Raw genomic sequence first — 14,753 nt, 5'->3', positions numbered from 1 at the left:
ATTGCGTGAATACAAAAATGACACATCAGTCTTTAAAATCATAAAAAAAAAACAACAACAAAACTTTATTTTCAGATCAGTGGTTGGCAGATCAAAACATTTATGTAAATAATACAATCATAGAAACAAGTTTTGAAAAAAGCCACACACACGATAGAGTACAAACAACACTGTAGTGGTCAATATATTTTAAATCCTGACAAGATTGCAGTTGTCAAAACAATATTTAACAAGAGCACCACATCACGGGTGCCAACGCTCGGCTGCGAAAGCTTGTCAGATTTTTTTTTTAGAGGTCACAGTGACCTTGACCTTTGACCTAGTGACCCAAAATTGGGTGTGGCATGTAGAACTCATCAAGGTGCATCTACATATGAAGTTTCAAAGTTGTAGGTGGAAGCACTTTGATTTTAGAGCCAATGTTAAGGTTTTAGCACGACGCCTATGGTGGACGGCCGACGACGAGCTGGCCATGACAATAGCTCGGGTTTTCTCCGAAAACAGCCGAGCTAAAAATGAAATGAGAAGTGAGGAAATGTTATAATAATACAACTGATGTTTATGATACATCAAATAACCTAAACCCAAAACAGAATGAAAAGAAATATATAAATGCTATATCCATCACCAATGAGATTCTGTATAAACATTCAAACACTTCAACCAATTACAGCTTTGTTATAAGTTTCATATTACCTTTCATATGTATGTGTGTAACATTTTACAATCAATTCATGTCCATTTGTCATGAGTGTTAATTCTTGTTTAAACATTCAAAAAAGGTGTTTAACCTCTGGTGGATAAAATGTTGCACATAAACCTCATATTATCTTTAAAAAATGTGTATACCATGGTTTACAATCATAACCAACATACCTTCGAATTATTGCAATATATACTGTATTTTGTTTGGTTACAGTTATCTGACCTTAACCTCTGGAGAAGTTAAAAGCCATGCATAATAACTGTCATCACCTCTCATGTATGCCACCACGTTACATGATCACTGTGTACTTTCAGACATATTTTAGTTTATTCATATGGACACATAGGCACAATGACAAACAGTTAAAAAGAGGGACATATTGACAGAAAAAAGGAGCAAACATGTGGTAGAAACAGTTTCAGGATTTGTATATGTACATTTTGAGTGACTACAACATGAAGTTTTGTTCCATTTTGTGCAACAGTGTGACCAGACATTTGACTTATGTAAAATAACCGGTCATGCATAATCCCCATGTCACCATTAATTTATCAGTAAACAATAAGATCTTATCAAAGAATCTTCAGTACCTCTATAGATATCACATAATCCAGTTCAGCTAACAGACAGATGGAATCACAGGTGGTTAGCGTGTGGCTATGATATTAATTAGTGAAAACATCATTTTGAATGATAAATAATCATATTATAACGAAAAATTAACTTTTCTGAAAAAAAAAATTTCACTATCAAATATATATATAACAAGGTATGCAACTCAAAATCACCCCAAAACGGGGTGCATCGCTTTGAACAGCCATATCTTCATGAATTGTGCAGCGATTTTCACGATCTCGGTCTTATTCAACGCAGAAATGAATTTCCTTTCTGGAAATGTATATGTCTTGCAATATTTTTACAAATGCTGGGTCAACTTTTAAGAAATAACACGATACACAACACGCATGACCCAGTTGACAGTGATCATGTATTCTTTATGAATGAAATCTCCAGTTGTAAAGACACACCTCCGCATTGGACCAATGAAATCACTCGTATGTTTAAAATGTCAGTTAGTTGAAATGTATGTAAACAAAGGTTTCAAACGGCGCTGGACAGTTAGTCTTGATGCAGAATGTAACGACAAGAACGGTAATAATGTTTTTTCATACGTTTTATTGAATTTTGGTATCGAACTACATGAACTTTGTAGGGAAGTTGCCCTTTACTCCGTGAAGATTTCAGTCTTAAAGACAGCATGATCACTGTCAACTGGGTCATGCGTGTTGTGTATCGTGTTATTTCTTAAAAGTTGACCCAGCATTTGTTAAAATATTGCAAGACATATACATTTCCAGAAAGGAAATTCATTTCTGCGTTGAATAAGACCGAGATCGTGAAAATCGCTGCAAAATTTATGAAGATATGGCTGTTCAAAGCGATGCACCCCGTTTTGGGCTGATTTTGAGTTGCATACCTTGTTATATATATATTTGATAGTGAAATATTTTTTTTTTCAGAAAAGTTAATTTTTCGTTATAATATGATTATTTATCATTCAAAATGATGTTTTCACTAATTAATATCATAGCCACACGCTAACCACCTGTGGATGGAATGAGGGGAAACCTCAATCCTCACAAGTGAAAAAACATGGGGCACTAACAACATCTGATTGTAAGACAACATGCGTGGCAAGATATATAACATCATACTTTTATCATACATTACATAATGCTTTTTTTTCCAATACAATAACTTATTGGCTCTTAAAACACACACAAAACAATATTGATTTCTGATTAAAGTGTGCTTTGCATTAATTAGGCTAATTGTGGGCATTTTAATGTGATGTTAAAGTAAAATTACTTTTGTAGTGACTATAAACAGTTTCCTAAAACTTAAATTGCCAACTGAAGAACCTGTACTGGCAAATTAGAATATAGACACTCATTCACATTTTAATTGATGAGGGTGTAAATGATAATACCTTCAACAATCTAATTTTAAGAGGCACATGGAAGGCTGTAAATATAAATCACTCATAGTTAATATCCCAGCAGTTACATAGCTTTTTCCTTGGCCGGGTGGTCCGATCTCTTCTCCACAGCTCTCAGGTACCGGTGTATAAAAAGCCTAAATCTGTACAGGAAAAATATCCAGCAGTGTATCAGAGGTGCTACTAGGAAGATGGACATCAGGGCAGTGGAAATGGCCATTCGGAAGTTGTTGGCGTAGTCTAGTGGCTTGTAGATGTATGGCTCATCCTTGTGGTTGGTCCCCCCGCACAGGTGGTACACGTAACTGAAGAGGGTGTAGAGGATACCCAGGCAGGAGCACTGGTACAGGTGCAGCATGCGAACTGGCGTACGCGATATCAAGATGTCCAGCAGGACAAACATGGCGTTCAGACCATGAACTGTGCAGTTAATTACTGTCAATCCACTGCCTGGAATACACATAGCAAACATACCAGTAGCATAATATTCTGAAACTTGGCAAAGCTTAGCTATTCTTGATAAATGCAAGTAGCTGAGAAAAGATACAGTATTAAATGTGAGTAATGTATTGACATTTTGCAAAATAGTGTAATTTATTGTTAGATTTTGATATCTATACATTCTTAATTTCTTGGGTGGAAATCACTTGTATATTTTGAGCACCTCTTCCACTTATCAGTACATATACATTTATATTTAAATGTTCAATTGAATATATGAACACAAGTTACTGAGCAGAAACCTTTAATTTTAAATAGTTGACCTTGATCTTTACGCCACCCAACCAAAATGTTAACCCAAGAAGGATCATTAAATAACTATATCTCATACTCCAATCATGAAATGTAATAACAAAACACTTGCCAAGGTTATTTTTAAATGCTAGGGGGAAGTTAAAGAGCAACAAGAGATGTGTTCGTCAGAAACACAATGCCCCCTATTGCGCCGCTTTGAACTTTATTTATTTTTTTGACCTTAGACCTTGAAGGATGACCTTGACCTTCCACCACTCAAAATGTGCAATGCAATTCATAAGAACGCTGCTTTGAATAATTTTTTTTGACCTTTGACCTTGAAGGAGGACCTTGACCTTGAAGGAGGACCTTGAAGGAGGACCTTGACCTTGAACTTCCACCACTCAAAATGTGCAGCTTCATGAGAACGCCGCTTTGATTTTTTTGTTGACCTTTGACCTTGAAGGTCAAATAACTGTTTTAGGATGACCCTGACCTTGAAGGATGACCTTGACTTTGAACTTCCACCACTCAAAATGTGCAGCTTCATAAGAACGCTGCTATGAATTATTTTTTTTTGACCTTTGACCTAGAAGGATGACCTTGACCTTGAACTTCCAACACTCAAAATGTGCAGCTTCATGAGAACGCCGCTTTGAATTATTGTTTTTACCTTTGACCTTGAAGGATGACCTTGACCTTGAAGGATGACCTTGACCTTGAACTTCCACCACTCAAAATGTGCAGCTTCATGAGAACGCCGGTTTGATTTTTTTTCCCTTTGACCTTGAAGGATGACCTTGACCTTGAACTTCCACCACTCAAAATGTGCAGCTTTATGAGAATGCCGCTTTGATTTTTTTGTTGACCTTTGACCTTGAAGGATGACCTTGACCTTGAACTTCCACCACTCAAAATGTGCAGCTTTATGAGATACACATGCATGCCAATATCAAGTTGCTATCTTCAATATTAAAAAAGTTATGGCCAATGTTAAAGTTTTCGGACGGACAGACGCCATATATTTGACATTTGACCTTGAAGGATGACCTTCACCTTTCACCACTCAAAATGTTCAGATCCATGAGATACACATGCATGCCAAATATCAAGTTGCTATCTTCAATAGTGAAAAAGTTATGGCCAATGTTAATTTTTTTTCCCGGACGGACGGACAGACTGACATAAACACATACTGACATACTGACTGACGGACAGTTCAACTGCTATATGCCACTCTACCGGGGGCATGAAAAGCCTTTTTTCCACAGTAAAAAAAGTTCTGCATTTTGATCTTAGACCTCTGAGTAATATATTGGCCTTATGGTTCTCGCCAAAAAAACGCTGTCTCATGACAATCAATAATTACGCTAAGAATTTCGCAATAATTTCATGCATGGAGAACATAAATCGTGACAAGTTTTGTTTAAGACAGATAGACGGACATTTTACAGGACCAAGTGATTTCTTCATAATCCCTCTTCCTACTGGTGGTTGCAAACAAATTGTTATCAACACTGTTGTAATTACCATCATAAGCTATAGTCCAGAAGAGAACAGACACAAGTGGAGCAGAGTCACTGGCCAGGTTGTGCAGCAGCCATTGAACCTTTATCCGTCTCTTGTTTCGTAGTCGTTCATGTACATCTACAATAGAATGATGAAGATAAAATGAAAAACGTTATAACAGTAAAATAAAGCTGTTTATGCATATTGGTCAATAAACAATTATATCTGGAGATTATCCTATCTATTTGACAACCTAGAGACAATTATTTATATTCAACATACCGGGTATTAGATTTAATTTTATTTAAACCAAATAATACCATCATCCACAGTGATTTTTTTTGCTCAAATTTACAGCCGATTTTCGGCTGCTTCCCAATGGCAAAAATACACGTTTTTTTCCCCAAAAATCTGACCAAAATTTCCCAAAAAAACCCAACTTAAAAACCAACCAAATTAAAGCAAAAAAAATCACTGATCCATGCAATTCTCACTCTCAACATACCAGTAGTTATATTATATGATATAACATGTGATAGGTGTATTGAATATTCAAGGACTGAACGGAAATCATATGGCAAATTCAAAACTTAAGAAATTAGACATAGACATAGATATTTTTTTTACATAATATTTATATATTTTCTGAATGAGATTAAAAGAAATAGTACATGGCATTTATTGAATTTACAAAAGATTTTGATTTTTTAGTGATATATATAACATGGTATAAACTTAAGATGTATTTGAGTGACATTTAAAAATGTTGGCTAAATAGCAATTTTGAAGACCTCACCCAAAACCATATCAAATATCTCTTACTAAAATCAGCTTTTAACAGAGCATCAAGAACATTGGAGCTATCATTTAATGATATGTAGAATAAAGTTTTTACGCTTTCTCTTGTAGGAGTAAGAGCAATGAATACATGATAACACATCAGTTTTGTTTTCAACCTTTCTAATGCAATTTTTGTTTGCTTATAATATTAAAATTATAATAATTAACATTACAGAACAAAAAGATGCATTAACTGTTACAGCTCACATCCATATGTCTAACCATCTATAACTTACAAATGTTTTCCACCAATCAAGATACTTATAATTTTCCCAATTTCAAATACATTGTCTTTATATACATGTATATATTCACACTCTTACCTTCTCCTCTTTTCTTGAGATCGATGTAATGCCAACAATTAACAGCTCGTACAATCTGGCTGACAACTAGGATATTGAAAGACCAATATGTGAGCATGATCATGAACTTCCCTCCAACAGGCCCAAACAGGGCTGCATAGAATGTCATCAGAAAGAAAAAGGCAGCAGCACATGTGCGGTAGATGGCGTAAGGCAAGGGATTGTCACTCCACTGAAAACAATCATAAAACTACATATTACAGTGTAACTGAAAGTAGGCTGCAACAAAAGAACCAAACTCTGTTGGTGAATCATTGACAGTTATTGAAGAGTCTGCTGCTTTCAAAAACTACATCTAGGATACTTTTACAATGACTTGATTTCGGTCATCAAAGGTTTTGGACATAATTTTTTAAAACTGTGCGACAATTTGTGATTAAGTCAATAAACTGTGGATTGGGGTTTGTTCAAATATGGGAATGTGGCGGAATTCTGACCCCAAATTTCAAAAATCCAAATTGCTTTCGTTTTAAATAACAACCAATTTTGAAACAATTATAATAGCCAATAATAAAGATGAATATTACTTAACAAAAACACAATATATAACTCTGTATAAAACTGGATAATTCACGCTCAAAATGAGTGTACCTGGCTCAGCACAAAGTCCTCCACGTTGCTGTACATAAGGCTGTGTTTGGGCCCGTCTAGGTGAACTGGCTTGCTGTTCTCACTCTGGCGGCCTTTGCGGTCCCGGAAAGAGTAGAAGGCGTAGCGTGTGTATGTACGCAGAAACTGATGTAGCAGAGCCATGCCTTCCTGTGTGGCCCTCACCAGGCGCAATGAGATTTTGATCATCATGTTCAAAAAATTAATTTGTCTCTGACCTGAAATATACCAGTAGAATCTTTAATCATAATTTTTTTAGAGTAAATACACATGTAACAATGACATATGATAATGTTATTACTTTTGTCATGGTAAAGTTTCAATGAACAACATGATAGCTGCTTTTTTATTTAGCTCAATTTCATAGTTAGGCAATATGAGAAATGTAACAAATACCTAGTTAAACAAGAAATGTGTACATAAGGCACTAAAACTCCTCTGACTCCAGAAACAAGCTGAATTGTTTTATGGTCCAATTTGACCTTTGGCCTATATGTGTTACATGTACATGAACATTAAGATGGGAGACAGCTGTCACCTGCAACACATTGTGTTGTGATTATAAAAAATTATGCACAATATTTAAAAATCCATAAACATATGGCAAAGTTATGGGTGACCCGGGCTTGAAAGAAATTATTCAATCTATTTTATGGCCAAATTAGACTTTTGACCTCTACATGTGTCCTTGACCTTTGAGGTAAGGAGTCTATTGTTACAGGCGACACACTGTTTAGAACTGATGACATGTCACCTTATAATATTTACATTTACTTTGTTGTAAAACAAGAGCTGTCAGAGGACAGTGCGCTTGACTATTAGAGTGCTTGACAGTATAACGTAAGCCATCATGGGGAAATTGTTCATATTCAATAATTTAATAGACGATCTTTCAAAATTAAACAAGATGTGTTTGTGAAACACAATGTCCCCCTATATGACGTTTGACCTTGAAGGATGACCTTGACCTTGTGAAGGATGACCTTGACCTTTCACCACTCAAAATGTGCAGCTCCATGAGATACACATGCATGCCAAATATCAAGTTGCTATCTTCAATATTGCAAAAGCATTCATAAAATAAGCTATTTGGGCCACATATATTTGACCTCTGACCTTGAAGGATGCCCTTGACCTTGACCTTTCACCACTCAAAATGTGCAGCTCCATGAGATGCACATGCATGCCAAATATCAAGTTGCTATCTTCAATATTGCAAAAGTATTTATAAAATAAGCGATTTGGGACACATATATTTGACCTCTGACCTTGAAGGATGACCTTGACCTTGACAATTCACCACTCAAAATGTGCAGCTCCATGAGATACACATGCATGCCAAATATCAAGTTGCTATCTTCAATATTGCAAAAGTATTCATAAAATGAGCGATTTTGGCCACATATTTTTGACCTCTGACCTTGAAGGATGACCTTGACCTTTCACCACTCAAAATGTGCAGCTTCATGAGATACACATGCATGCCAAATATGAAGTTGCTATCTTCAATATAGCAAAAGTTATTGCAAAATGTTAAAGTTGGCGCAAAAAGACCAACAGACAGGGCAAAAACAATATGTCCCCCACTACTATAGTGGGGGACATAAAAAAGGGATTCTTTTTGGAGAGGGGGGTTGGGGGGTGAGAGGGGGGTATAATGTGGGGTGTGGTCATTTATAAGTTAATCTTTCAAAAAAAAAAAAAAAGGAAAAAAAGGGCGTGGGGTATTGTTTTGGTTGAATCCATTGTGGTATTCAGGTAAGTGTTGTTTTGTCAAAGTATTAATAAAATCTGATCATAAATAAAGAAGTTAAGGCAATGTAACTAAAGTAATATGCATATTATAATGGAAAAAGGGCCATTATTCTTACAAAATGCTTGATACAGTTGTCTGCTCTTGTTTCTAGATTGGGGTCATGTTGGTAAAGAAGTTTGCAAAATATGAAAGCAACAGGTCAAGGGACATTGAAAATATTTGAGGTGGTACCCAAACTTTAACATAGATTTATCAATAATAAGTATATTCTAAGTGGAAAAGGGGCCATAATTATTACAAAATGCTTGATAGAGTTGTCTGCTCTTGTGTATAGGTTGGGGTCATGTTGGTAAAGAAGTATGCAAAATATGAAAGCAATATGTCAAGGGACATTGAAAATAATTGGGGTAGTACGCAAACTTTAACATTTGCTGCATATTCTAAGTGGAAAAGGAGCTATAATGATTACAAAATGCTTGAAAGAGTTGTGTGCTCTTGTTTATAGGTTGGTGTCATGTTGGTAAAGAAATATGCAAAATATGAAAGCAATATGTCAAGGGACATTGAAAATATTTGGGGTAGTACGCAAACTTTAACATTTGCACGCTAACGCCACTGCAAACGCTAACGCCTACGCCGGGATGAGAAGATAGCTCCACTATATATATTTCATATATAATAGTCGAGCTAAAAATGCATCATGACATAATTATGGCTGAGACAAGCATTTATCAGGCTATTGTTTTGGCCTATTTTGACATTTTACCTCCAAGTGTGACCTTCAAACTTGAGCTAGTGACTATTGGTGCTACAAGTACAATGTCGCCTTATGATGGCTGAGATTTTTAGTTAGTTTTAAATCCATCAAAACCAGTATATGACAAAGTTATTAGACAGGAAGTTACGTAACAAGAGCTGTCTGAGGACAGCGCACTCAACTATTCGAGTGCTTGACAGTGTAACGAAAGCCATCATGGGAAAAAAAATATTTTTTTTTTGGGGGGGGGGGGGGGGGGGTTGAGAGGGGGTAAAATGTGGGATGTGGTCATTTATAAGACGATCTTTCAAAATTTAAAAAAGGAAAAAAAATATTTATTTTTTTGGTGGGGGGGGGGGGGGGGGGGGGTAGGGGGACGAGAGGAGGGTATAATGTGGGGTGTGGTAATTTATTAGATGATGTTTAAAACAAAATGGGGGGGGGGGGGAGGTTGGGGGCGTGGGGTATGTGGGGTATTGTTTGGGTGGAATCCATTGTGGTATTCAGGTAAGTGTTGTTTTGTCAAAGTAATAATAAAATGTGATCATAAATAAAGAAGTTAAGGCAATTTAAGCAAAATGTTCAATTATCTAAGTGTAAATGGGGCCATATTATGTCAAAATGCTTGATACAGTGGTCTGCTCTTGTTTATAGGTTGGGTCATGTTGGTAAACAAGTATGCAACATATAAAAGCAATATGTCAAAGGATATAGGAAATATTTGGGGTTATGTATGCAAACTTTAACATAGATTTATCAATAATATGCATATTCCAAGTATAAAAGGGGCAATAATTATGACAAAATGCTTGATAGAGTTGTCTGCTCTTGTTTATAGGTTGGGGTGATGTTGGTAAACAAGTATGCAAAATATGAAAGCAATATGTCAAGGGAAAATGAAAATAAATGGGGTACAACGAAAACTTTAACATTTGCTGCATATTCTTAGTGGAAAAGGGGCCATAATTATGACAACATGCTTGATAGAGTTGTCTGCTCTTGTTTATAGGTTGGGGTCATGTTGGTTAACAAGTATGCAAAATATGAAAGAATATGTCAAGGAACAATGAAAATAATTGGGGTAGTTCAGCACGGTGCCTATACCACGTGACTTTTTCGGATCTGTGTTGGGAGAATAAAGCGCGACCCAGTTAACATTTTTAATGATGTCTTTTTAAATATTTCACCATTTTTAATGGGATTAAGTGGAGGGCCCAGATCTTAAAAAGTCACGTGGTATAGGTACCTTGTTCAGGGAGTTTTCTAGCCATTTTGGGAAAAGGAGTCTGGTCATATTGGGATTTTTTTTAATCAATAAAAGTGGCAAATTACGGAATTTTTTATATCGAAAAAAAAGGACTAAATTAAAGTTAGTCACTTTGCAGCTAATATACTTTGATATGTTCCCTTTTTAAAATACATAATGACCATACAATAAAATATTATCTTTACACTTAAATGTAATAATATTATGTCAGGCTGATGATCGAGACAAAAGAATTCTGTTACAATTTATACATGTACTATATTTTAATGACATACATCCTTATGTAAGTATTGTTATTGGAGACAACTTAATTTGTTTGACCTTGAATTTTGAAAAGTCAAATGCAATGGTATTTCCTAATTTTACGACATAACAATAGAAAGCAAGATGTAATTCTTCCTCTTTATTGATTACAAAGACTAATTCTTTTTCAGTAGTGTGTTATTATAGTTTGATTCATGAGAGTATTGCTAAATATATCTATAACTCAAAGCATATAGATCTATAAACTAGTGGTATAGTGCCAATGCAATGTAGAGTCAAATACAGTAGTAGTGTACTGTGTTGTTTTAATTTTCCCACTTTCAGATCGGGATTTACCCTTTTCTGTTGCCTGTTAACAGAAAACCTTCCTGAAACGACCAAAACTAAGCTGGATGATGGTGGAATTATCATCCAGACTTTGAAATTATATATATTTCATATATAATGTATTTGCGGCTAGACTAGTTCAATCAGGCCTTTATTGTTTCGAAAACATACAAAATTTAAAAAATGAAAATGATTAACATTATTTGATAAAAAGGCATCAGCTCATTGTTTTGCAACAGACAAACAAATCATACCCACTTATCATCAAATATGTTAACAAATGTTTAATTCAGTTTAATTTTAAAGCCTTTAACAGACAAATACACAGGACTGTTTAAAACTCTAGCACTACACAATTATAATTTAGCAGGAGCAAAAGGAAAGCAGTACATGCAGACTGATTGTCTTTAAAAAAGGATATCTGATAATCTGTTAAAGTGACAAGTCCCGAGTTTTGTTTTGCCATAAATTATGAAAGCTGTTAAGCTATATGCATATGTATGGATTTAAACTAAATTCATATATTTAATTTTGTTTGTTTAAACAATACAAACATTATTTGAAAAGGGCAAAATCAGTTAAATATGATGAACAATAATTAGAGAGGGCATCATACTATGTTTTGATGACACATGGTATTGTTGCAATAATTATATGTTAACAAATTAAGATTGTTTACAGCGTAAAAGTTAAGTGGAAACAGTAGTGCTTCTTCAATGCTTTGCGCTTTTAAGTTTTATGAGTACTAACGTACAGCTCAAAGTTTTTCCTGATTTTGACTTTTCTCATGTAAAAAATTATGGCTCACTTATTTCTATAATTAAAATCAAGTTCAATCAACTGAATACATTGTAACAAACACAATACCTGTTACCATAGCATCAATGTGCGTGTTATTTGTGGAAAAAATACTCAAAACAAAAACTTGATTTAAAAAAACATTCTCAAACCCAAAGCCCAAGTTTTGAATGGACACTTTATTCAATCTAATGAAGGTTCCGGAGATAGTTGATGTATTACGATTGGTTGATTAGACATAAGATCTATCATGCAGAGGATTCTGGAGAGTTCATATTGTATTTTCTACTTGGGAATATTTGGTGTTGTCCATCACAAAAACTTACACATTTTCATGATCTGTTGACACACTTGAAACTTTGGATTAATGTCATTATTATTGGAGCACACCATACAGGGTTTTTTTAAAAAAGGGGAAGACGCTGGACGCTGGGTAAAAGGGGAAAATCGAGCGCGAAAGAGACATATTTGGGGAAAAAATAAAAACTGTTCATTTCAATGTCTATAACTCGCCTACAGACATCAGGTTTTTTTTTAGAAAAAGAGGCATGTCTCTGACTGTTTTGTTCTTAAACACATGAACAAGTATGATATTAAAGTCAAAGTCCTAAATAAAGTTGCAGGGGTAGATCTAATAATGGGAAATGTTTTCAACTGGGGCCGGGGAACGATGTCAATATTGTGATTTCAATTTCATGATGAATGGGTTGACGATCTAGATCTGCTACAGTATTGGAAGGGAAAGGTGCGGCAGCTGCCGATTGTCTACTTTCACTTTCACAATAATCCGACAGTATTAATCGATGTTGATTACATGTACCTCCGAATCCTGCTGGGTTTCAACGGTTTTTGATGATTCATTCTTAAAAAGCGTCAACGCAATAAATATTTTCCGAGTCCGAACGTTTTATTTTGTTCGTGTATGAACGCCAATTATGAGACTCTTTTCTCTTTTAACGTTTATATCTTGGCTTTCACATAACCGGATGAAAAATCGACTGGTTTCTGGTAATTAATTGACAAAACACCCTTCGCGCGCAAGACTGAATCTAGTAAAATAGTCACATGATTAATACGATTAGTTGCCCGTAATTTAAGAGCTATATATAGAATCACTGGGATTCCCAGATTTGAGTGTTCGTCGGGAGAGAGAGAGAGCGAGATCGTTGTACATGGTACAAATTGGATAAGTGTTGACTTCCCAAAAGAAAAAAAACATTTCTTTGAGGGTAAAATATTATATTTTGGTGAACAATTATATTTTTGGAGGGGAAATGGTAGTTTTAGGGGAAAAATTCTGGTAGGGGAAGACGCCGTATATCGGCGTCACTTTCTTAGTAAAAAAAACCCCTGCCATATCATGTAAATTGTTTTTATTTACGCATTTTTTATATATTTATGATATTTATTTATGCCAGAAAATAGTGTATGTTGCTTATATTACCGATTAAAGTGCCATCTGTATTCCAGGTGGCAATTTTTTCCATTAAAATTGTAATTAAAAGCGGTTATCAGTTGCCACTCCCAGCGATCCAGAGGATAAATAACTGGGAGTTGGAATATTGCCACTAGTGGAAACAGCAAAAGGCGATGCGTAAATTGTAATATCCAGCAAATATGTAAAACACTGTCAGGTAGACATCAAGCAAAGTTGTACATCCTGCAGTGATTTAAGGTCAATTCTAACAGTCTTGCTGTTGCCGAGTGTTGGGCTAGCTCTTTAGTGACATGGTTAAAGTGTCTTACTACAACTCTGGAGGCTAAACCCTCCGCTTGAGCTTGGTATTTTTCCAACAATCGCACGAGGCAAACATGAACTGTGAACATGCAAATGGGTTTGAGCTTTGTGTTATGATTTCAGGGAGCTGCTGGTGTAGCGGTCGACACTTATAGCAAAAGTGTCTGGGGCCTTGAAACATTGAGAGGGGGAGGAGTGAAGTGATTTAAGGTCACTTCTAACAACCTTGCTGTTTGGCTAGCTTTTAAGGGACATGGCTAAAGTGTCTGACTACCACTCTGGAGGTCGTGGAACTAGATTCAATCCCCTGTCTGAGCTTTGTATTTTCACAATAATCCAAACTCGTACAACAGGAGTTTGAAATTTTATCAATATAGCTAATCTAATGGCTAAAGATTAGCTATATTGATAAAATTTCAAACTCCTGTGCTGGTACCCATGTAAAACCCCTAAAAAGACTGTTGTACAAATTTAAATTGTCTGAACACATTTTAAAAAGTATAAGTGTAGAAGGAAAGATCAATAATATGTATTTATAGATCTTATGGTAGAAGTGATGAAACTTGTTAAACACATTAAACCGAAAGTCATTTTTTTCACCCGAGATCTTGTTATGCAAGTGAAGACTACATTAATGTTGTTGTAAGTGTTTTGTAAATGTGTCTTTGCAAAACACTAACTAAAACATCAGTGCATTTTTTGTATGTTTTGAACGGTAAGTAATGGTTTAATTATTAATATCCCAGTGCCACCCCCTCAAACAAAAATCCTGTCGCGAAATTATGTGATATTTTAGAAATACGTAAACATTTTAGAAGTCCGTCAAATCAACGTACCAAAAGACTAGATTGACTTTTTGCAAGTCTCTCTGGCCCAGGGCCACATGTATTCCAATTAAAAATGTCTCAATATCAGATCCGACGAAGAAGTTTGACTAACGGAAATCCTTTTGTAGTCCTTGACCTTTAAAATTTGGTAGCAGGCACTTTCGGCCCCAAGCTCTTTCGGCCCAGTCCGAAATTTCAGGCTTTTTCGGCCCCAAGCTTATTCGGCCCCAAATCGACCAGGCTCATTCGGCCCCATATT

The 14,753-nt window shown here is 35.5% G+C and overlaps 1 protein-coding gene across 1 annotated transcript; it reads right to left on the bottom strand.

The window, feature by feature from the left end:
* Positions 1-64: 64 nt before the first annotated feature.
* On the bottom strand, positions 65-14,666 carry LOC127877627 (protein rolling stone-like). Its single transcript, XM_052423698.1, has 5 exons — positions 14,504-14,666; positions 6,743-6,978; positions 6,113-6,323; positions 4,971-5,087; positions 65-3,155 (listed from the first exon to the last, which is right to left on the bottom strand). Exons 2-5 carry the CDS (start codon positions 6,950-6,952, stop codon positions 2,770-2,772), a joined length of 924 nt encoding a protein of 307 aa, XP_052279658.1. The 5' UTR covers positions 6,953-6,978; positions 14,504-14,666; the 3' UTR covers positions 65-2,769.
* Positions 14,667-14,753: the final 87 nt, after the last annotated feature.

Source organism: Dreissena polymorpha, chromosome 4 (assembly GCF_020536995.1).
Source record: "Dreissena polymorpha isolate Duluth1 chromosome 4, UMN_Dpol_1.0, whole genome shotgun sequence".
NCBI lineage: Eukaryota > Metazoa > Mollusca > Bivalvia > Myida > Dreissenidae > Dreissena > Dreissena polymorpha.
Note: the sequence above shows the minus strand (reverse complement) of the source record. Positions and strands in the feature narration are given on the sequence as shown.